The 25,571-nt window shown below is 38.8% G+C and overlaps 1 protein-coding gene across 1 annotated transcript in view; it reads right to left on the bottom strand.

Annotated features, from left to right (window-relative positions):
- Positions 1–25,571, bottom strand: part of COL24A1 (collagen type XXIV alpha 1 chain) — a 154,482-nt gene that overhangs the window by 95,601 nt on the left and 33,310 nt on the right. The window contains exons 8-14 of the mRNA XM_068952617.1: positions 17,310–17,354; positions 15,033–15,086; positions 13,704–13,748; positions 10,637–10,690; positions 9,870–9,914; positions 4,214–4,267; positions 1,868–1,912 (exon numbers count right to left, since the gene is read on the bottom strand). Coding sequence (XP_068808718.1) covers positions 1,868–1,912; positions 4,214–4,267; positions 9,870–9,914; positions 10,637–10,690; positions 13,704–13,748; positions 15,033–15,086; positions 17,310–17,354 — 342 coding nt within the window. The remainder of the gene's footprint in view (positions 1–1,867; positions 1,913–4,213; positions 4,268–9,869; positions 9,915–10,636; positions 10,691–13,703; positions 13,749–15,032; positions 15,087–17,309; positions 17,355–25,571) is intronic.

The following is a 25,571-nucleotide window of genomic DNA, read 5'->3' as shown; positions in this document are numbered from 1 at the left end:
TGTGCATGTAGAGTGAACATGCACATACTCTATGTTCTTTTACACAGCTGGAACGGTGCAAAGGGCCCCACGAAGAAACAAGAGGTAGAACCCCACACAAACGGAGTTTATAGGCCAAACCCTTGTAGATTTTATGCTGGTCAAAATCTAATTATGCCATCAACTCTCATGGGTACTGCTATTTTGAGCAAATCCACTCCTATTGGTTTATATATGGGAGTATTTTAAACACATACAGTCTACTCATTCCATCATCAAGAAACCAGATATTACTGCATATCTGACAGTCTAAATATTTTTTGGCAAAACTAACCTTTTTTTTTATTGACAGCTTATGAATGCAAACTTGCTTCAACACAGACTGAGGCTCAAAGCAAGAACATCCCAATCTGACAACGGGTTAAGTCTTTTTTGTCTAGAAATAGCTCTCCTTATGGCAGTGTTTTAGAAACATACAAGTGGCAAAGGCTTTGGACTGGTCATTGATAATATCATCTATATTTTATACAAAACTTACTGATACCCAGTCTCTCTGTGAAAATGATTGTAACTCAGCAACATGGAAAAACGGATCTCTGATCTGCATACATTTATGCTCACAAATTCTAGGAAGGGCTAAACCGCTGACTAAGTTTATTCACAGTAATTAGTATCAGTATCTTTATAGAAGTGACATACAATAGGCTTTTTTAAAAAAACAAACTCAAATATATTTGTACAACTATCAAAGTCCTTGAGATAAAATTCCAAAGATAGCCACGTAAGAAAAAAAGCAAACTATAATTCAAACCAAATTCCCAAGAGTGCAGACTGTAGTCTCACCAGTGGTTGGCTCAAATGCATCAACTGAGAAGAACACAGTGAGTCATGTTTGCATGATGAGGGCTGCGAGCCACAGGGGTTCCTTGACCAAGCTTGTGTCTTCACTATAGCAATGCCATAACAACCCCAAACAGGCAGCAAGGAACTTATTATAAGTATATAATTAAAAAATAATAACAACAGGACTCAAATGTCATACTTCAAAGGAAAAGTTAGATGGCCATCAGTATAAACCAACAAAGTTTTAAAAAATGTTTTAGAGCTCAAGACATCAAAAAAACTGGAGACAATCAAGGCTTTCTTAATTCAAGTGTAAATACGCTATTTTCTCCCACATATTATGAACTATGTACAAGGCTGGGTAACCAGCCTTGGCTGAGCCAGCATCGACAATCAAATCCAGGTCCTCTCTCAGTAAACACATGAATTACTTGAAATAAGAGAGTAAGGCCACACTGCCTGAACAAGTCGCAGTCACTCCCACCTCCTCTATGACTCCCTCGCATCACAGGGCGTTCTCCTGTGCGACTGCCTTTATAGAGCTACAGTTTGCAACTGTGTAATGGGTAGTACAAGCTTACTCTAAAATACACAAAAAAGGGGAACATTTTAGGATGCTACTAAAAAAAAAAGACAAAATAATTTGCCTAGAAATTAATTCTGCTTTGAATTCAGTGGCTACATACATGAATAAATTAGGGCTGAGGACTTCAAAATGTTTCAAAATACTGCACTTTTTCAAAAAGTAACCCTGGCCTTAGAGGGATAAACTAGTAAACTCAGTTATTTTAAATTTAAAAAACCCAGACCTGGAAGATCAGGAACAAGCACACAAATAGCAAACAAGTATACAAGTGCTCCATACCAGCAACATGAGAGCAATTTTGTGAAGTGATTTTAATTAGAACTGCTGCTAATTAAAACAAAATCTGTTAAAATAACTTCCAGAATCCCTGAATTTTTGTTTGTTTGTTTGTTTTTTTAAACTATTTCACAAACATTGTGGTGAAGCCATATCAAAATAAACAAACAGAATTCTACTCACTCTTAGTCCTGGAAATCCAGGAGGACCAACACCACCAACAATTCCCTTAAAAGACAAATAACTTTAGATTACCAGAATTGTAATATTTTAACAAATTACCACTTCTAGTGAGATAAATAAAAGTGATCCACAAAGCAAACAAATAGGGATTTATTTAGAGAGTTCCTGAAAAGTGACAGCTTCCCACTGTGCAAGGGAATATGCTTATTGAAACCCTTGACTGAGGAACTAGGTATTTGTGTCATTAAACCATTCCTGCGTTACCAAGGAATACCAGATTTGATATCCTGGTATTTTAAGAGGGAAGAAGAAAAAAAACAACTGGGGGGGGAGGGGAAGCTCCATGACACTTTATGAAGATTTCTTTAAAAAAAATAAATAGGACACCAGCCCAGTTCAAAGAAAGACCTTTGCGAATCACATCACATACAAATCACAAAGGTTACTTTCTCTTTACAGAAAATTATTTCTTGATATGAATTAGATGATTTGTACTTTATGCAGCAGGAACAAATGTGACTGCACAGAAACAGAGTACCAATACCTTCGGATTTCATAGGTGGCAATTTTTTTTTTTTAATTACATTTCAGTATACAAAAAGGTTTAAATGTTTCAATTAGTTGAACAACCACCCTTCCCTGCTGCATATAAATTCAGCTCAGCAAAGGCTGTAAATTCTGCATGCTGCCAACTGCACGCTGCCAGCCTCTGCCCTGCGTGCGAAGGGCATCGCAGCCCTCCAGGCCGGCACCCTTCCCGCAGGCTGTCCCAGCCTCTGGGACCAGCCTCTCGAGGGAAATCCTGTGAAGGGCTCGCCGCAGCCTCCGAGCTCCTGTCACCACAGGCCTCCCAGGCAGCCCCTGCTCTCCATTGCCAGCTCACGAACAGGCTCTGCGAAAATCGCATTAGCATCGCGCCGGGCTGCCGCCCCCCGCAGCTGCGGCCCTGGCCCCTTGCCCGAGCGAGCGCTGCGGGGCGAGTCTAGGGGGAGGAAGGCAGAGGGGTCACTGCCTGTTTGAGGAGGCAGTAAGAGCAGCAGCTGTCTTGGCAGATTAGAAGGAACTTGTTGGCAAATGTTTGTGTTAAAATAGGCTTCTTTGTAAAGTGCAAGTCCGTAATTTAGGATCCAGGCTTTCTGAGCTTGTTTCTGTTAAAGTACTGTTGTTCTTCAGATCCTGTGGAAAGAGTATATCTGCTTTTCAGGAAAGGAGGGGGATCTGGCAGCAGCAGCAAGGGAAGGAAGAACTCACTCTTGCATGCCATTTGCAAAGCAGCTGGTCACACTTACAGCCCCTCAGAGCGCTTTCCAGGTGAGAGCACCAGGCTGACACCACCTGACCACCACCACCCCAAGGGGAGCTCTGCCTCAGGAACCAGAAATGCAAAATAATTTTCTCACAGGTTCCAAAATGCTGGCACCAGACGATAATAATTGCACCAGCAACATTCATGGAAAGTCTTCTAGAACAAATTTCCAATTCGGAGGTCAGGAAAGGGCAGGTCTTCAGAAAGGACACCAGCTCTGCCCAGCTGCTGACCGTATCAGAGCAGCCTTCAGAGGCCCAACTGATAGCAGCTTCCCAAGGAGACCCAGCACTGAGAGCAGATTCAAACTGCCATTTGCTCATGTGGGCCAAAGCCCTTTACGCTGGTTTCTCATCTCAAAGGAAACCTGAGTTTGGAGTCTGCAGCCAGAGCTTCCCTACAAACAGGGCGAGACAGCAAAGCTCCTTTGAGGACAGCCAGTAAAGTGACGTGACAGTGCCACAGTTTGAGTACAGTGCCACCAGAGCACTTTAGCCTGAATATGCTGCCAAGAACAGAGCTGTAACCATACTGCTTATAATGCACTAAATGACATACTAGCAGTAGTGTGTGCAGTAACAGTTCAAAGGATAAAATCAACTATAAAATGCATGAGCATATGAAAGACAGGGTTTTGGCACACAAATTCAGAATGCCTTTTTTTTTTTTTTTTTAAATGGGATCCTAGCATTATGGTTTAAATAAAGAATGCAAAAATCATATCTAATAGAATAATTTTTGAAGGCAAAACATTGATCAGTAATGCAATGGGGACAGCAAGACACCTGATTCTCCAAGCAGCGAGCACCTGCAGCAGCAGCAGCTGTGTGCTTTCAGCAGCTTTCTGGTCCTTTTCTTTCTTTTTTACGTCACTACTCATTATGCTACTAGCCTAGCACTTTCCATGTAGAAGTAACAGAAATCTTCCTGTAGGCTTCAGAAAATTGTTTTTCAGGCAAAAGTCTCCTTTTTATGGAGGAGAGTTAATCATGAATGTTACATACTTTACCATCTTAATCAACACACAGTTTGATACTTACAGGATTCCCATCTGGACCAGGTGGTCCTCTATTTCCAAAGTCACCTGGCGAACCCTAAGGTAGAAAGGAGAATACTTGTTCTTTATGTCTTTAAGACACAAAGGATGGTTTGAGCACCAAATTCCTACAGAAGCTAGAAACTAAAGGTATTAGCATGGGGGTCCAGGGGAGAGATGGAGGAAAGGTGAAGGGGAAAGTTTCAGCTGCACTGTTCAAATGGTATTTTGTTGTATTCTAAAATCATATTCAAAAAGATATATAATGCAAGTGTAGGACAAAAACAGACAACTGAGTACTTTGAGAGCAATATTACAGCAATATAACTCAGATTGTTTGTACTTGGAGTCTCTTATTTCCCTGTTTTATCTCAAGATTAATATTATTTTCCTGTGGCCTATAGACTTTACTGAAACATTCTGTCTTTCATTCTCCTCTTACTCTTCCCCAAATATTAATGGCTCCACACTCAGTGTGACAAACGTGCACTACAAATCAATTTTTCCGTCCTTCTGGCACAACACTATCCTTACTAGTGCAAACACTCATCTCCCTCAGCCTGCATCTAGAGACTGAAATAGTAACATAAACAACACATGGGAAAACCTCATTCATTTTATCAGAGTTTTGATTTCAGAGCCTGGGTTATCAGAGACGGCAAACCTCCTTAAACACAAGGATGTAGAAGAAATAGGATTGGCCAAGTGAAGTGTCAAAGCTTCTTGCAAAGTAAAAAGCAAAATGAAATGGAAACCTCCCACTTTACTGGCACTTTACTACCTTGTTTAGAAGGCATCCATATAGCTGTTGAGCTCTCAACTACACACAGCAAAGTTTCTTTTCTTAATGTTATAGGGAATACATACCATTCCACAACATTATACTATTAGCAGTTAGGAAGACAGTATAAAACTGCAACAAGGAGGTGGGAAGATCTTCTCATAAAACAAAAATACTTCAAGGACTGCTTAAGCCATATTAGATTTAAATCACAACTTAAAACAAAAATTCTATAAAAATGAATGCAATTTATTATGTGTATATATAGTATCTATACATACACACTTCCAAACTAGCATGTAGAAACAACAACTCCTGTAGAAACAATTCCTGTCACCACTCATGATGCTGTGAATTCATCTGAGACATTCATAGCACTCCCTGTGCCATCTTTTAAAAATTAACACAGTAAAGGTTGTATTTTTGAATATAAAACTAGCAAATAGACATTTTGAAGAGAAACACTTGCTGAATTGAATGCACTTTCACTTAATGCAAATCATAACTTAAACTAATTATAAATTATACACATAATTATTAAATATAAATTACATGAGTAGTAAGCTACTTACTTCATGATTTGATAGTGTTATACTGAATTAGAGGAGAATCAGGCAGTGGGGGGGGGTAAATCACATTAGCAATGAAATCGATAAGATTTTGCCACTGATTTTGAGGGGTGAAGCTTTTACCTTGGGAGTAATAAATGACAGACATTAGGTTTCATTAACACATCAGATACTCTCCAAAACAATTGTGGGACATTCTTTATGCACTGCAATTGCACACTGAAAGCAACTTAATTTCCTGCCATGTGGTACTGATATTAAAAATACAGAATATCTATGGTACTATCAAAGGTTATCTAATTAAGTGAAAAACATACGGAAATGGAGAAGCAGGTACAGCATTAACATGGAAAAAGGAAGTTACACTCTTAGGGCTTCCACACGCAACTTTAAATCCTTTGATTTTTCTTGGATTGCACAGGCCGTGACTTCCTTCCAATGAAATGTGGAAATACTTGACTGACCAGGCTGGATTCAGCACACAGAAGCCCGAGAGGAAGATGTTATATCTTTGCTGCCTGATCCAATAAGGGCTGCGTCCCCAGAGGGCCCTCTGCCTGGCAAAAGACCTGCTTCGCTGCACTCCTTGCCCTCGCCACAGCTCCAGGGGAGCCAGGAGCCAGGGTGTTCAGCCTGCACAGCCCCCGCCCGCAGCCCTTCCTCAACCAGTGTGCCTCACTGCCACCCCCCTCTGGCATACAGGAGCAGCATGCCATTCTGCTGCAAATTGGGAATGCTAGTTTGCTATTTTTTGATCCCCTTCCTGCTAGGGCAGAATTTCTGCCACCCAACTCTTCACATGTGTCACCCGTCTATGTTTTCCAAAAGACAGCTTCAAGGTTTTTTTTTGCATTCTCTTACAAATTCAGAAAAGTAAAGAACAGGAACGCCTCTCTCAGCTATGAAATTTTTATTCAGGATCTGGTTGTGGAACTCACGAATGAGAATCTATAGCCATGGTCAGAAGGTCTAACATGTACATACCTTTCTAGCATTACTGTCTCACCACTTAAACAGTAGACGTTCATATGCTAATTGTTGATATAGAAGATGTCATTGATTCAACATATACATCATTGGCCAAATTTTCACATGTAAAATTTCACACATGTAAAATGGTTATTTGACAGTGCCTGTGCTGTTAAAAGGTACTAGCTCCTAACATGTAGATGAAGATTAACTTAACTCAACCTTTTTTAAATAGCATAATATTTTGGTTGCAGTGTCTACCGTAGGTAGATGTTAGAAAAGGCAAAATTGAGATAACATATATGAACATCTTTAAAAAAAACACACACACACACACAATCAAGGCATCAAAAGGGAAACGGAGAATGCAATGGGACAGTTTGTGCAGCCACTAGATCACAGATGCAGGTCACAGATGATTATTTACATACAGCACAAACACAGCATGCCACGAATTATGAAGGGGACAGATTACCCCTAGTCATCATAACCCCATTCTAAACAGCATGAGTCTTCCAGATGATGTTGACAAAACTATTTTAGTAAGTAGAGAAAGAGAATTTCCAACCAAGGAAAACAGTCAGAAAGGTCTCAGATTAGAAGTAGTACAATAGTACTACTGTGCAACAAATGTTTTATTGTATCAATATCATCTAACACATTACTATAAAACATATGAAGGAAGACTATTCATAATTTTAATAGAAAACAGAACCTCAACTGTTTTTGCACAGTTGCAATGGACTAGACTAATAAATTCTTGGTTCAGTTTATAAGGTCTGTTCTGTCACATTGACTGATGGTTGCAACTAGTCCCATCCAGAAGAAAACTATGTAAAAAACATTCCCCCCTAAATGTGGTCAAACTACAGACATAAAAACACATCATAGTAAAAAGACAGACAATACATTTAAAATACTGCAGAACTAGCCAAATTTTGTACTATAAGCATAAAATGGAAAGAAATGGGATTTTTTAAAGTGTACTGTATATCCAACCAATCTAAAATTCAAGCAAACCCCCACTGTATAATCACCACATCATCATAAAGATCTTGGCAACTGAGTATTTTGTTCCATTTCAAATATGCCAAGTATTACAAAAACAAATAACTACTCAGCAAGCCTGCTAAGCAGCAGCAGTCTGTCTCTGGGTACAGTCTCTGGGGACGCTGTACCATATCAATGGCACAATCCCTTGTCAAATATCAAATACCTGTCAGTCTCTCAAGATGGTAAACTAAACATCAGCAAATGTAATGGTCTGATCTTTGTCCTCTAATGTCCTCTTACTGTAGTCTTCAATGCATATTAAATATTAAATGAACTGTTGCATATATCTAGTGGAAGACCTCCGTCTTCACTTCTCTTATACTTTAGATCACTTTCTCAAAAATGAGATAATATTCAGGATTTGTTTTCTTCCTGAAGGAACTTTGCCAGTAAGACTATTTTTTTTCCCAGCATTATTATTGACAGAAAACTTGTCCAAAGAAAAGTTGCATCCTAGATCACAAGGCCAGGAGTCTGACTTCAGGCACTATGCAGTTCCCACACCAAGCATCCTTTAATGACAACGCCCTGCCCTGAATTGCTGGAGTCGTTAACTCTCTGACAATGTCTTTTGTCACAGAGTCCACCACAGCTATCAGTTATCTGAAAAAAGAGACATTCTCTAAGTTTGTGACCCAGCAAAGCAGTCCAAGCCAGGCTCCCATTTAATTACTTTGCTGGTCCCCATATTAGCAGACTTTAGTCAAGTAGGCGCTTTAGGTTATAGAAAGGCTTTGGAATGGACCTTGGGACTATGGAAATAACAACATTACAGAGGAATTAGTACTAAATAAAGGATAATCGAAAACATCACACAGAGGCACTCTCAGTGATCTCTTGTGTATTAAATCATTTCAGATTTATTTTTATAATTAAAAGCCCTCAGCAGAGCACAACCTGGTACTGAAGCTGTGTTCTTGCTGTAAATGAAAAATAACTGCTCACCACAGCACGCATAGCACCAGCTGACAGGGACTGACACAAACCACTGCACTGGCAATCAGAAGCCGTAGTGACATCTGCCACTGAGAACGAGATTATAATGCAAAGCAGGTTTTCAGAGTACCCGACTGTCACCTCCCCTCCCCCCCCTTTTTTAATCCACCCTGAGCACAAGCCCTCTGTTTTCCATCCAGATTCTTGCTGTTCTTCAATGCTTCGCGTGACTCACTAACGCAGCAAGCTACCCACTACTGCAATATATTGATGGCACAGACCAGGTCTTGCACAGTGCTCAGATGCACAAAGTAGTAGTGTTTAATTCACATTATAGGCAAACTAATTAATTATATATTATTATATATTTATTACATATTCAAAAAGCATAGGAGCACTCTGTCCTATTAGCTGAATAATTAAAAAACGGAACCTTACTTTGATGTTATATCTTAACAATTTCATAGAAGCTTCAGGAGGAGTAGCGCCTATCTGTTTAATGACACTTCTCTATGTGCCTTTCTTTACACCAAAAGGGCTTTTATTGAAGGCTAGCACCTTTTTTGGATGATGTTAGCATCACACGGCAAACAAAAAATAACTAAACGGAGTCCTCCACAATTTTTATAGTATACTTCAAGGGCCAAGCCAGGGTAAAGGTAACACTACTGCTGCACAAGCCTGTTCAAAGCGGTACGTGAAAGTCATCTGAAACGCTAAGTGCAACCGAGTGCATGACTGGGGAACGCTACCACTGTTTCCAATAGCAAACGACAAGTAGGTTAGAACTGGAAACCCCTGGATAGCTTCAAAGACCTAAAATAATAAGGTCGCAGCAGAAAACAAAAAACTTGGCATAGAAGACATACCACAGGAAACAGGTAAACCTTGACAATGTATGCTTGGAAGATTTATGTTTTATTCTCAGCTGTAGAAATATATGGTAAGTAGAGGATAGCTTTAATTTGCCATAGTCCAGAAATATCAGATACTGAAAGCTGCTGATTCGTATTTAAACTAACACCAAAATTAAACTTCTCATCAAACTTGCATCATATCTATACCTCATGCTAAAATGAATTTTAAGGAATATATTTGTGCTTTCTGTCATCTTTTAACCCTCAGGAAGCTGATATTAGCAACTAGCCACAAGGCTCATCATGTTAAGTGTTCTTCACTTGAGAACATCTAGTAGTTTCACCCTGCACAGAATTTTCAGTACTTCAAAGCACTAGCTGGAAACAATTCAAAGTTATCTGCAGAAAATATAGGAGTAACATTTTTCAAAGTATATAGTGAATTACAGGTGCATTTACGTTGGCAGCGGAAATCGCAAGCATGGGAAGCCTTACCTGTCTCCCTTTAGGGCCCCTTTTGCCGTGGACGCCTGGAATGCCCTGAGAAGACATAACTCACCGTAACTAGGTTTTCTTTTCTTCAATAATTTAAATTCAAGTAATTAAACTTCCACTTGATTGGGAAGGATAGTTTGAGAACAAGCACCATAAAAAAAAAAGATGTGAGCAAAGAATCACGGAGTCAATGCCCTATAAGGGGATGTGAGGGAGTGGGGCAAAAAAACCACAAACTGTGCTTGTCTTTGCTCTGGACATATCAGCTGAAACATGAAGGGCCAGATCCTGATTCCATTAAAGTATATGGCTTGGCATCCTTTGTGCTTAAGAGAAACAAGAAAAAGCTCAAGCATAGAGTAACAGAGATTGAGATTGCTATGAACAATTTTATTCTAAACACTATTCGGCAACTGGTAAATACTGACTGAGTGAAATTGCTTCCATGAAAAATATTCATTACTGACCTCAGTGATAAGAAAAAGACCCCCTAATCCTTGCAGATCCAGATTAAATTCAGTTAATAATTTATGTGATCCACATTTATTAACTTCAGTACCACTGTATTTCATTGATTAAACTAATTTGATATGATCTATTTATTTATATTTTTCTCCATATCAGTTTTGCCTTTAGAAATAAGACTCAAATGAATAGTAATATCTTCTGTATTTTTTTCAGGGGCATACGTTCTAACATACATTACATCCTTAACATATTGCATTACCACACAGATAACTATTTCATTGATGTTTCATTAAACCTACCCTTTCTCCTTCAGGTCCAGGTTGTCCTGCCATGCCTGGAGGTCCAATGAAACCCTTAAAAAACAAGAATACTTCTTTTTAAAAAGGCTGCTTCCCACCAACACTACTTGCTCCTCAGTATTGGTCAGCTGTGAGTTCAAGATCCAGGGATAAAATCTAGGCTTATTTGAAATTACTGGCAAAACTCATAATTTACTCTCCAACTAATTGGAAGAAAACCCTTGCTAGTAACCTCGCTAGTTTGGAAAGTATTCCAAACAGTCACAAAGTTGCATCAGAGAGCTCTAGTAAATGAAATAAGGAAGAGAAGCTGCTGAAATTTACCTTACTCATGAAATATAATCAGAAAAGGATGTTCCTCATCTTTAATAACTTTCCTGATTACTGCACTATGTAAGTGTCCCAGCAAGTTTACCTTGTCATAAGCAGAATGTTTTCCTTAAAAATCAGTGATGATGTATTTCTCTTCTACCTTCTCCCTCAGAAAGCCAGAAATACATCCTCACTTCAAGAGTCATCTTCTCTGTGATTGCATGGTACCATGTTCCTTCCATAGTGACTGTAAAATCTGCTGAGAAATAGACTTTTTGCTAAATTCATTGCTCAATATAATTGCTGTTTCAGTATGAAATACCAATGGTTCCTTCTGTGGAGGACCCATTATGACAGGTGACATACTAATCGCTGGGTAACAGAAAAGTCAGATCCCCGCGGTTTGCTCGCAAGCCAACCAGTTAAGCATTAACTCAATGAACAGAGTTAAAAATGAAAATAAAAAAATCTGAAATTAAAATATTTATAAGTGGAGAATTTGTTATTTGAGCACTTTACAAAATGCTGTTCTCTCTGGCTGCCTCAAGAATTTGTCTTTCTACCACTACAACAGATTTCAGTAGAGGCATCACCCCCCCATACCTCTCCCCTCCCCCAAAATATCAAGCCTATAATGGAAATTATAAAGGCAGGACATTTTTCTCGCGGACAGGAATCTTCATAACTACATGTTGAACAGAATATGCACAGCTTTTTCTAGATGATAAAACCAATTCAAGACAAACTGCTGCAATGCTCGAAAAGTGTGGGGATCAGTGTGCAACTTGTGTTTCCTTCTTTTCAGGTCATCCTGCTCATCGGTGAGTCAATACCCTAAACTGCAAAACGAGGAAAAGCAGGATGCGCAGAAGCTTCCAGTTCCCTATGCTTTAAATTATCCTCAGAAATATTTTTATTACATTTTTTTTAAATGACTGTATATGCACAAATATTTATGTGCTGGCTCCTAAGGTCTGTAAATTAATTCTGTTAACACTGTAATGTTTGATTTTGTTACACTCTGTTGCTTCAAAAGCACAGTTTTCATGCTTCTACTGCAGTGCACATACAATCTACTATGCGGACATAAAGACACACTCTGTACTCAGTAGAAATGACAGCACACTTTACAGACAGAAGTACCATAAAATGATTCTTCACTACCAGATTCATACTGAGATTGTAACTAAAAAAAAAAAAAAAAAATCCTTGCTTTCATACCTCTCTCTCTAGTCCTCTGAATGTAATTAAATATTTTTTATTCATTCTTTGATGATATTATGAAAGACAGTGCCCATCTTGACATCCAACCCTAGTAAAAGCAAAGAAAACAAAGGCTCTTTTTTTCCTGTAGCTTCTTAAAACAGCTGAAACGCAGAATATAGCTGTACTGTAGAAATGTTCTAAACTTAAAGCACTAAAAGATCAGGTATCATAATGCATGATCAGATATCCTCTAACTATATACCTCCATGGCACAACAGTACGTCGTTATCAACAGGGCAGCATCATCCTTTTTATTGGCAGTTGCTTGTAGAGTTCACATAGACCTGACAGTTGTTTTCCCCTAACATTACCCATACTACTAAAGGTTGGCCATTTTTAGCTTTGTATGAACAGAAAAAAGTAACTTGCTGAGAAGTGACTGGGATCACAATGTTTTGTCTGATCAGAAGAGAAAGAAACAAAATGCATTGAGAATCTGGGCAAAAATAAAGTGAAGAAATGTAAAAGAGATGCAGTCCCTGAGGGTGCAATACCTGTGGGCACTAGATCCTGACAGACTAATTTTTCTCATCACAGTAATGAAAGCTGACACAAAGAATTAAAAAAAAAAAAAAAGGGTTAAAAAGCTGTTGCAGGTGAAGGCTTTGAGTAACCACCTTTTAAAAACTAAAACAAATCCAGTAACAAAATGAGGTTATTTTAATAGATGCTTGAAAACTCGGCATGCTGCTCAGCAACCTGCGCTACATCAGCGCTGTAGAGCTGAGGGTCTGAGAGTGCCTCAAGAAAGGCCTCTTCAAATCCTACATGCAACAAGCAACATGCAAGACACAGAAAACTCAAGTCTACTACCAGAGCTTGAGAGCTGCTTTCAAAGAATATTTACACGTGCAAGTACATGTATGCATATGCATGTGCCTATTTAAAAAAAGAAACAAAAAAAACCACAAAACAAAAAAGCCTATTCTACCTCCAGGAACAATCAAAAAGAAACCTTGAATCAGCAAAGCATTGAGATTTGAACCTTCAGCCCCTGCGATAAGCCTCACTGGCTGAATTATTTTAAAATCTTGAACAGGCTGACTTTTACGGTTTTTATGTGACAGACTGCTTATCAACTGCTGTAGCAGTTACAGATTGCAAATGCCAGTTATGTCTCCCCTATTGACAGCTTCCATTATGGAAATAATGCTTCAGGCAGGAAATGTCCGCTCCTCTTCACTCCCAGCTCACACACCCACATTAGTATTGCTTTCCTTCTCTTGTCCGTATGCATTCCAAGTGAGAGGAAGGGCAGCAATACAAGACTGCTCTATATTGCTCACTGCTTACCACAAAAAAATAAATACATCCTTACACTGATTTTAAAAGCAATATTATGATTCCTCATTTGTGGATTCTGCAAAGATAGGATGATTTAGTGGGCATACAACTGGCAGGGCTGAATGAAACTCCTCAACCCCCCTTCTTATGTACTATATGTGTAAAAATAGTCATGCATACCAAAATGCTTAAAATGCTTACTTACTCTTACACCTTTAGGACCTGGGTTACCTTCTGGTCCAGCTAAACCCTATTACAAAAAGACATGACTTGTACTTCATTTTAACAAAACAGAAATGCTCTATTTAAAAGAACTATAACAATAATTGTTAACTACAAACTGACAATACATCTTTCAAAACTACAGGAGTTGAAGAGGGTGTCATCAAACTGCCCCCATGGACCACTTTCAGAAAGGTCTCCCCTTAATTCATGTCTGAATCTCAGATAATGACTGAAACTTCATTTACATTAAAATTATTTCTTCTGGGAGGAAATTTTTTCCAGATCCAATGATCTGGCATTATGGTGACATAATTTCACAGGATTTTTCATAAGCTTTTTTTATTTGGACACGTTTCCAATTCTTTTCAAGCCAATGTCAGAACAGCATGTGCAGTCCAAATGGTCTAAGAATTTTATATGATTAAACACAATCATGCTATCATCCACTAATATATAAAACATCTTAATAGTATTTTAAAATATATAACTATTACAAACTTAATAAAATGCTGAAATATTGGTCAAATTTACCCTTTAAGCAGACACAAAATCCATAGAAGTTAATAAATGAATTTGGCTAACATATCTATATATAGGAAAAATAATGAATATTTCTTCTTTATGTACTATTTGTATTACCGGATCAAGGCATCAATATTTATATAAGTGCTTGTCTTTATAGAAGAAAGGTTTCCAATTTTGCTGGTTTTCAATTACCTGAACGGAGAAGGAAAAACAAAACAACAAACAAAAAAACCTTTTAACGTTCTGTATCTCCAAAGAGCTGAAGAAATAGTTTCAGCAATAAGTATACTGATGCAAATCAAGAAGAACTATTTGGCAATAAGAAGCTTCTGTTGCTTCTGAACTTAAAACAAAGAAGTTGAAACACAAAGAATAATAAGAGGTTTATGAATGAGTGAAGTGTTTAGACATTCAGTAATGTGATTTGTGTGTGCCAGAAAGGTGAAGATTTCCTGTGCAAGCTTAAAAGGCACAAAGGGCTACCTGTGAAAGAGGTTTGGTTCAAGTATAAATGATACTGTGCGAACCAATACATTTATATTATTAGTAGTTCCATAAGTGTTAGACACGGTACTTTTTAAAGTACATCAGTTCAACAAAGTAGTCAGGCAACTTTTCCAAGGTAAATCAGTCCACTGTTCTACAAACATTAAACCACGTTAAAAGTAACCATAGGGGTACCGGATGAAGGAACGAGAAGGGAATGATTTTAACTAATGTCCCATATTAGATGTTTTTGAAAGGAAAAAACAAAAAACCAAAGCCATTAGTATAGTTACTGCACCTGCCTGCCAGGGTAACCAATTGCCCCTGTATTGCCAGTCATTCCTGGAATTCCCTAAATGGGAAAGTCAAAAAAAAAAAAAAGTGGTTAATGTCAGGTTTGGAGGTTTCTTTTATTATTTTTGAAGTCCTCTTAATATGCAACAGCTTAAATTCAGTGAAAATTTGCTTTTTGTGCAAGTTACACAGCGGGACCCTAAAACTTACTACACATCTAAGTCCATCAGTTTCACTTACCTCTCCTTGGAAAAGCATTGCAAGAAGAGTAGGCCAAGATGTTGTGAAATATGACAAGGCATATCACTAATTTCCAGAATAAAAATCATAAACCGTATTTGTGAAAAGCTGTTGAAGAGGTCTGTAGGAGACAGGTCCTTATGATGCAGTATCTGCACTGGTCATAGGTATATTAAGACAAACTTTTTAAAACTTTATTTAAAGAAGAATCTTTGTGTCTTTACAAAGCTGAAATTCTTTGTCCCAGAATCAGGCCAAGATAGAACGAGATTAATCACTAATGTATTGAACATCTTTCCATCTTTCTTCCTCCTAATCAAGTCCAAAAGTTATTTTTGTTGTTTTACTACTCAACATCTGTGCATCTGAGTGTTTCTTTTCAGAAAAAAATGTGCCTTTCTGAAATGGTGCCAAATGGCATGGCCCCATCACTGAGACACTGGAAGCTCCACCCACCTCTGTTCTGCTAATTTTATTTTAAACAAGCCAAGTCCATAAATTGGACACTCTCCCAGCTTGACCCTTCCACCCACTGTCATATGTCAGCGTTACTATAGCAATGGATCAGGACTTCCTCCCCAAGCTGCTCGCAGCTGATTTATGGTGAAATAGCAGTCTTCGGAAGCAAACCCAAACGTGCAGAGGCAAAAAGGTTGCCATATTTTTTGTTTATATGAGCTGCCGCTGAGCTGATTCTGTCACTTGCTTTCAACTGGTTGTGATTCTCCTTGCAACAGATGTTATGCCATGGAACTGGGATCCACGGTCTCCTATTCTGGCTTAGATGGATCTCAAAAATTGTATACGAAAAAGAACTCGAAAAGGAGTAGAATCATTGCATTTACAACTTCTCTTTTAAAACTCTTCCATTCCCAGCTCTTCAAGGAATCCAACAATTCACAGAGTCAAGGAATGTGTCTCTGCTGTAAAAGCTTCTGAAAATTACAGATGTGCGGGTGCTACAGACAACAAATAACTGGTCTAATTCATCACATTCTGCAGGTGGGCCTGAAAAAAGCAGCAATAAGAACTGCTTCCAAGATGAAATACTTTCCTCCAAAGCATTATCTGGAAAGGTTGGTCAGAATATTTCTAAATGATAATAATAAAGGAAAATATGGACAAAAGAAGTATAACACTGAGATATCACATATTCTGCATTGCCAACTTTCATATACTTGAATATGTCTAATTACCTTCAAAGGAACTCATACACTTTATTTTGTGAGTAATTGGCAGAATTATTCTTCAGTGCAAGTCTCATTTTCCTCCTCCATGGTAACCAACTGGTCACTTCCCACCAGCAACTCCTTTAAAGCTTGAGACACACTTCTCAAGTTAACAACGCCTTTTTTCCACTATCTCTTTTTCTCACTGCTAAATTACAGTCTACACAGAAAAATCCCGGTGGGCCTATAATAAAAGTCATCACTCATTCAGTTAAGATTTGTGTAATGCTCAATTAAAGTTATGGATGACGTTCATGAGTTTTTATCTTCCTTCTGGTGACTATCATCTGTTATCATTATCATTTCCCTTTCAGTATTGTGCAAAAGGAGACTCATGCTTCCACTTACACTGCAATTGAGAGCCTTGTTATTGCTAACAAGATGCATCAGCAAGTGGCCATCTCAAACTCACATTCAGATTACTTCTTCAGCTGTCATGGAAGTGTGAAGAAAGCACTGACTAACCATTTCTTTTTCTACATGCTAGGAGATAAGAAAATAATGCATTAAGTCAGCAGAGGTTTTGAAAAAATCTGAAATGCGCCTCTAATAGGAATTTAAATGAACATCTGCCAAGCCAGTAAGGTAGTTGAAGAAAAATAAACTGGTCTTTTGTATTTCATTTAGGACATCTTTACTATACAGATCTCTATAGAGTCCGAATTCCTGGTCAAGAACTTTTGAGTATTTCCTCAAGCAGTCAGTAATTTGCACTGATTACTTACACTGAATGCTTACATAGGATTATGCCTTCTTCTATCCTCAACTGTTCATCTGTAGAGTACAACATACTGTGCGCTTTCATCACTTACCTGTTCACCCTGTGGCCCTCGTGGTCCCAGATAACCCTTGAGACCCTGCAGGTAGAAAGGAACAGATGTGTGATACATACAGTTAAACACACAAAATGGACCTTCTCTTCCTACTTCAAACTCCTCATAAGAATTTATCAAAACTTGTTTGCAGAATTAGTGTAGTTTACATTCAGCAGCTCAAAATGAAAGCAGAGTAAGAAAAAAGGGGCAAGAAATTTTCGTGGCAGTCTAGACAATTTCAAGGCATCAGTGTGCTTAAGATGGTTACAAATTTGTGTTCATTAAACAAATGAGTACACCCTCCCCCTAGTGATTGTTGAAACCAGGGATTTGGATTCAGTCCAGTGCATTTTCCCATTCCAAATCCTTGTCACCATTCCCGTTCCAAACAAGGCAGTTTAAAGGACAGACATAAGCATGGGGCCATCCCAGATTGTTTCAGGACACTCTCTAGGAAGAAAGACCTCCCAGGACACAGAATGTCTCTTTTTATTTAAATTAACTTAGAATAAATAGCAGCCCTTATTATATCATGGAATTTATACCACTGGAGAGAATAGCCTGTTCCTTATCCCAGAAATCTTCCCTGTGGTGCTGGAAACATGAAGCTGTCAAATTCTACTCCCCGTACATTAACCATTTCAGTCAGAATTTAGCTCTTAAAGAAAAAAAGAGTTAATAGAGCTTGAACCTGCCATCTGTATCAGTACACTTGAAACGGGAACCTTCTTGGTTGCCTTTGGCACTGGACTAAACATGCCCAAGCAAACTGACCCAAACGAGAGGCTCTAACAGCTGTATGTCTGATGCAGAGGCCAAGAATCTGGTCTTCACATCCCTTGCAGCAGGACTAGGAATAGGCAGGTTCCCAAAGCCACAGCTTGAAAGAGGAAGACAAAAAAAAAAAAAAAAAACAAAACACCTTATTCTGGATAGAAATCTATGACAAAATTGGTCCCAAAGACATTCACTGGGTACTGGGAGCATCCTGGCTGATGTGGAACATCTGGCTGCCCTGCCATATGATGATGGTCATTAGTCAGGAAAGATGTGAGGTGATGACAGGCCCACTGTAATAAGAAGGAATTCTACAGTTGATTTCAGCAGACTAGGTATCCTTAAGTTTTGGACAAGATTTTGCATGACCACAAGAGCCCTTGCTGCATGAAGTTAACTTTATTATCATATAGAAAATTAAAAGAGTGAATGATTTTTCTTGGTGATAATTTTAGATAAAAAAGAGAATCACATCTGTTAGGCTTCAAAATTTGCAATTTTACTATTATAGGCTTGCTCCAAAAGAGATGTACTCATTAAAAACCCAAAGGCCTCATTTTCTCAAAACCCAGCATAGCAGGTGTTTGCTTGCATCTTGCTAATCACACACAGGGCATTGCCAACTTGCATTAGTGTTTAACAGTTTAGTAGAAAAGCAAATTGCATCTGTCTACAAGTCATAAGCTGCAGGGCTTGTTTCAGGAGTTAAGTCAGAAACTCCCATTTATGCATTTTCTCTCATTTTTCACCAAAAGAGCCAGATATAATTTATTCTAATTTTAATTCTCTTCTGTAACTCAAGTCTAAATAATTTCTATAGATTATCTTGTATCTAAGATGATCAGCATCGCTGTTGGAAAACAAATAGCTGTAGCACAGAGAGCCTGGAGCTGCTCTTGGACAAACTAGTTAACACAAAATATCCCAATTTACTATAATGCCTAGGAACAAATTTTTGATTCAACTGGTAACGTGGAACTAAAAGTGCCAACATAAGCCAGTAACACACCTTTAGCTTTCAAAACGTGCCTCAAAAAGCCGTATAGTTTGTTAGAGCCCTGGCTCATTCTATATTACGTGTTGTCCATTTCAGAATTTTACTCTTTCCCTATACTTAAATGATCAACTAAAATAGACATTGCTAGAAAAATCTCAGTATTTTATCATTTCTGGACAAGAAGAAAAGGAAAGCAGGTGCTGGTATGCATGGGAACACTCAGAAAAGTTTATCAGAATTTAAAGTGAATCAGTTTAGCTGATCAATAGCTGCATGGACACCTTTAGAAGGTGGCACACAAAGAACTGTGAGATGAAGTAGGATGACTAATTCCAGGGTGCAAGTTTTTACACCACAGTAGCTTACTCCTGCCAGAGGATAACTGTTAAAAATTCATAGGCTAGAGTAGTATGCCCACACTGTCTTTCAGAATTGACATGGTGTTAATTAATTTTAACTTAATTAATGCTGGTTGGGAATTAAGCTAAACTATGCTAAAGTGAATATCATTCCAAAGACAGATTTGCGCATGGAGGTTTCCTGTAAAATTCTTAGTTAAAATTCTTAGTTTTTCATTAGTCTAGGTTCAGAATCATGAGCATATCCATATAAATAAGCCCCAGTTTGCTTTGAGCTAACAGGAAAGTAAACAAGAACTACAAGTTCACAGGTATGCCTTTGAAAAACGAAATACCTCCCAAATTCTAAGATTAATGTTCTGATTTGAAAGCTAAAAGTAGAAGAGAAAGGTTTAAAGCTTCCAATTACTCCAATACGGATTTCAAGCATGTTTCTAAAACACAGTAAGTTGCAAGAATATTTTGTGTGTGTGAGAGAAAAAACCTTACCCTCAACTAATACAACTCAGACAAGCCTTGGTAAGCAAGTTTAAGTGCCTCACTTCTACCATATGCCTAGCACAGTGGGACACAGACTGAATGAAGTCCCTATGTAGCAAAACAATATAGATGTTAAACCATAACTGGTTTAACATAAGCACTGTTCAAGTCAAGTCTTTGTCTTAGTTGTGCTCATTGTATTTTAATAATAATTGCAGAGAAAATCTAATAAAATACATCTGGCACAACACAGGCAAGTTTGCTAGAAAACAAAGAAGGTTCTGTAACCTCTAAAAATTAATAGGTAATGTCTTATACCTAATGCTAGAAGTATTAGCTACAGAAAATACAAAAGATGTCAACCTTTGAAAAGTGCCAAAGAGCTGGAACCAAAAAACATCCTGGTCATAGGGTGAGCCTAAAATAATATAGTGCCATGCACAGTCACAGGAACCTTTGCAGTGTCTCCTTATCATCTTCACATTTTCACCATATGACAAAGTTTTGAAAAATTTCTTCATCAGCAAATAGTGCTTTTGTTTATTTTCTTTGTAGCTCTACTCTATCTTGTTTGTTGATACTAACAACACAACTAAGACTTCATCCAGCATCTCTTAGCTGGAATTTCCCAAGGAATGAAGCTCTATAAAATAAATTTATATAGAACAAATTGATATAGGACAGATTTGAAGTTTGGTGTAACTTTACTTTCAGAAGGAGCATATGGAAGGCTTCACTAGAAGCAGTCAGAATGTCTAACCTCTCCACAGGAAAGTTGTGCCAGTTTAGATGCAATTACTGCTACCTTGCAAATGGAGCTCTGATTGCAGCTGGTCTAGGCAAAACCAACTGGCTTAACTTGAATTAGTTTAAGATAAACATTATCATTATCCAAAGAATTAAATGACAGGCTCTCCGCTTTCGGTAAAAAACTGAGTACTACTCCAAAGCTTGGGCTTGGAAGCAGAGTACGAGAAGGCTTGGTGTTGCAAGTACGCAGTCTGTTGCAAGGATTCCTTTCTAGCTTTTGACAATTCTGTGCTAACTTCACTGTCTCTGGTGACTTTTGCAGAGATTTTCAAGGTCTAGCCATACAGGAGGCAGTCTTGCGTATGCAGCTGCTGAAACAATGCTGCCATATCCCCTTCAACAGGGCTTATTCAAGGAAAACTTTCTTGATTATTCAGAATTTTAGAAATCTTTCATCCTGTATAATAAAGGATGAGTTGTTAACACACTAAATTACGCCAGTCCATGTTTTATAGAAGCTAAACTCCTGTGAGCAGGCTGGAAATTCAATTAACTGAGATGGAAAGAGAAATTATACATTGATAGCAATGAGAACAACATTATTAGAAGGCAACAAAGTGCATTTCAGATAAGCTTGTTTGATTACTATATATTCAAATTAATTTTGGAATAGTAACTTTGTGACTAGGCAATAACGCATATCTTCCCAACAGCCAAGACCTGGTGCCTGAGGCTCCTATTCACACCACAAGGAGGATGGTCCTTGTGTCAGGGTCACCTAACTAAAGCAGGATGGGGGAGAAGACGGCCCTGTGACAGGAATGGAAAAGTCATCTGGCAAGGGAGGGATGTAGGGTACTAGACAGTGGCCCAGGAAATGTGCTTTTCAGTGCAGGAGTCTGCCGGAAAGCAGAGCGCCAGATGCGAATCAACAGAAGGATTCCTCTGCCAGCTTTGCACCCTCTCATGAGGCACAGCCCAGAGGAGGAAAGAAGCTACAGCCAGGCCTGTGACTGCACAGGATGCCAGCACAGCGGCTGGGGAGCAGGAGACAGGTGCCAAATGTGTGACAAGATAGGTGAGACCTGCCAGATCAGGAGGAGCTCTGCTTCCTTGCCTTGAGAAATGACATGTGTCTTCAATGCCCCTCTCCCAATGCCTGCTGTGCAGGGAGGAAGGGGAAGGGAAAGCTGAGCAAAGGTTTCTGCTTCCACTTTCCCCTCTAACACAGCATGTTCCTTGGCATGGATACAGGTGAGGATCAGTACTTACTTCTCTCTATCACCCGGTTGGTGCTGTAGCTAGATCCTTGCTATCATTATGGTCTGATAACCAAATGAACCAAGTGAAGCCCCTTAACATACAGCTGCACACTTCTGCCACCCCATTGCCTCCAGGGATGTAACGTGCTGGAGGAGCAACCAAGAGGCCAGCAGGGAGGAGGGACCCATGGCACTGTGTTACTGGGAGGCCTCTGCCACACTTGTGTGTAAATCTGAGTGCCATACTGAAGGACAAAACTGGCTGGTGGCCTCTTCCTTCCACTATTGAACCCAAGCCCCAAAGGGAGAAAGGGGTGAAACAAACCCTCTTCCAAAGGCTGCCTGCTGTTTTCTAGGGAGAGGCACTACAGACAGTTCTTCAGTGTGAACAACAGACCATAACTACTTAAGGCAAAATTACATCAAAATTCAGCTAAATACGTGTACCGAAAGGAAAGGTGCTTCTTCCGGGGAAAAAGACCTTTTCTCCATCTAATCCAGTGGAGGAATTTCTCTCACACAGCTGGACTTGCCTGCTGCTCGAGGAAAACGGCCCTCTCCAGGAAAAGCACTAAGAGACCCTTGGTAGCATAAGGTTTGCATCATCACAGCTACTGCCCTATGTTTACCTATTTGCCTTAGTCTTTACAGGATACAAAAACAGAGACAAAAGGAAACACAGAGCCCTTCTCAGTTTGCAACCCGTTTTTTCCCCTCTCTCTACACAAATCCTTCCGACCATATTATACGTCAGTATGTGAATTTCTGCATACGCACTGCAGTCATTTTAGTGCACTGGCATGATCCCAGGCAAGTTAATCCCCAGATGACTTCTACTCTAAAGAGTATTCTCCTTTGGTTGACAAATCCATTCCCCACCTCTCTGGCTATTAGAGCTAACTAATTGTCTGTACAGGTGAAGTAAGATCCTTTTGGGCAGGGAGGGTGGGCAAGGAAGGAGGGTGTTTCTCCCATGAAGTCTCTGAATTGTTATACGACAAGTTTTGTGATTGTTGATTTTAAGACAGATAAGATCTGTGCAACTGCTCTGGAAATGGCATTCGCCTCAAACTTACTCTAATCTCCTGCCATTGCTTCTCTGCTTGAAAAGATGCCTGAAAGAGAACATGCATCTGAACACTTTAAAAATATGGAATTTTCTGTTCTCACACTAGAATAAATTTGAAAAACCTACCCTTCGTGTAACTAAGCAAAACTTAGCCTTTTGTTACAAGCAAGGGAAACATGTAGGCAGCCACAAGGACGCATACTCTGAAACATAGTATGTAATGAGAATAAAATTAATCATAATAATCTCTTCCCAGCGTCTTGATTATTAACATATTTTTGTTTTACTATTTCACTGAAAAAAACAGACTTTCAGCTCAAAAAAGAAACACATCCTTTTGCAGTTATAATCCAAAACAGTAGTTTACTAGTGCTATTGTGTTGCACCGAGGCATTCAAAAATTTTCGTAAAATGAATCTGTCCAAGAAACTCTCCTAACCTCAAATATGCAGAGAAAATAGAACCAAAAGCACATAGCATATGGCTATTCACAAATTATTCTGGTCCAAACAGTGAAAATAATACGCACATTCACCCCAAATTTCCATAGCGCATGTTTTTCTATAAGTGCTGCATAATATTGCACAAAAAGTTCAGAACCAGGCTAAAAATCAGAGAAATCTGTTAAACAGATTGTTCCTTCTGCATTAGCATGACAACCTGGAGCACGTGTGATCCTGCCCAGCGGGGGGCAGCAGTTATTGTCGTGTACCCCTTTCCCAGCTCACTAACACTCCAGCTCTTCAAAGCCACCACTACAGTTAAGGGGAAATGGACACCAAATTTCCCAAAGAAATGTGCAAACCTCAAACTCAAGTCTTTCAGAAAAACATGGAGGAAAAGAAAAATCAATATGAAAAAGAGCAACTGATGTGAAATGAGCATAGATTTGTATGACACTATTAAAAATGTGTGGAAAAGCATGAGGATTCCGAAAGCGTGCTTATCTATTTACAAATCTTGAATAATGATAATTAAAGATCAAATATTTCAAACAACAAAACATGGGCTTGTCATTAAAAAAGTCAAGCACAAAATACTCTTTATAGGTGTAGTGCTGTTCAGAGGCTGGTATTCCTACAATCTGGGTAGTGTAGAAATTGTCCTACACACGGTTCTAGTTAGTCTCTGATGTATATGACACGGAAACAGACAGTAAAGTTTCCAGTAATCAGCTGAGCACATTTCTCCAGAGTCTCTAACCCCCAGATAAGGAGTGAATTCTTGTGGCAGGAAGAGAGAATGATGGCCATGAGATTTTCATTTCCTTGCTCCCAAATGTCAGTCTCATAATCCAGAACAAGTGACAGCTGCTTCCCATCTAAAAAGCTTTTATTTAAGATAAAACAAAAACTACTTTACTGTCCAGGCAAAACTATCAACCTGATGAAGTGGGAAAGCACTACGCTTGGAGATTCTCAGGGTGCCCAAGTATGGCCAGTGACAAGAGCAATCAGTGTTTTAGGCTAACTCTCTTGTCAGAGATACACATTTTCTCAGTTCAAAGAGCCATGAGCCACATGTTTTTGGAAAGATAAATTTCCACACTCCTCCTGGTGCTAATTCAGTAATAGCTTCCTTTTCTGGCCACAATTTTAGTGTGCTTTGGTCAGTTCAAGAAACCAAGAATTAGTTTCTTTAAAACACTATCAATACAGTTTTAAGATCAAGATAATGTTGAATGAAGCGGTCTTAAAACATAACACTGGACATGAATTTTGTTGCAATACCATTTTTTCTTTAATTTCAATAGCAGGCAAGCCTTTACTAATATTCCTTCTTTAAATGTCAAAGAGTGAGGCCAAGAATATCTGAGCCTAACTTCCTAATAATTCATTTCATCCTTTGCTGGACGTGCTTTACAGGTGCCTTTAGCATTACATACTACTACAAAATGTTGCATCTTTTTTCCGTATTTTTCTGTTACACTTGCAACACAGAAATATCTTCTGCAGAGACAGCGATTAATAGCAACTTGTCCTATCTTGCTGATTCTCCTTTCTTTGCCAGTTTAGTTCTATCTGACTAACCAGAGTAGCCTATGGGACATATATCAGGCAACCTCTCCTTCCACATGAACTATACTCACTCCTTTAAGAAGCAGTCAGCACAGAAGACCAAAGTTACTTGCCTTATTTCCTCCACTGACATCCTTCATGTTCCTGTCCCAAAATTACCTGCTTGTCTTATGCTGTCCTGCCTACACGAACTGCCTTAATATGGATGCATTTTTTAAATGCAGTGTGTGCCATCTGATGTTTCTCTTATTGAAAAATAATACTGTCATTATTATATAGCATGCAAATGCAGAACATATTTCACCTGAGTTCTGCTTTACATTGGAACATTTGGAAAAAAGTCAGTTATGCAATTCTGAAAGACCGCGTGCCAGAAGTACTATACTACTGAATGAATAAGCACATAGTCCTGTGGAATTATATCATGTAGAAAAAGAAGTCAAAGGACTTCTTACCGCAAATTGAACACAATTGATTTAAAAATGGCTGTATCTTGCAGGCAAGCCTATGCTTTCCAGCAACCTTTCTGTTTGAGCATGGCATGCCT

This window comes from Struthio camelus, chromosome 8 (genome assembly GCF_040807025.1).
Source record: "Struthio camelus isolate bStrCam1 chromosome 8, bStrCam1.hap1, whole genome shotgun sequence".
In the NCBI taxonomy this organism is placed as follows: Eukaryota; Metazoa; Chordata; class Aves; order Struthioniformes; family Struthionidae; genus Struthio; species Struthio camelus.
The sequence above is the reverse complement of the archived record's forward strand: the minus strand, read 5'-3'. Positions and strand labels throughout refer to the sequence as shown.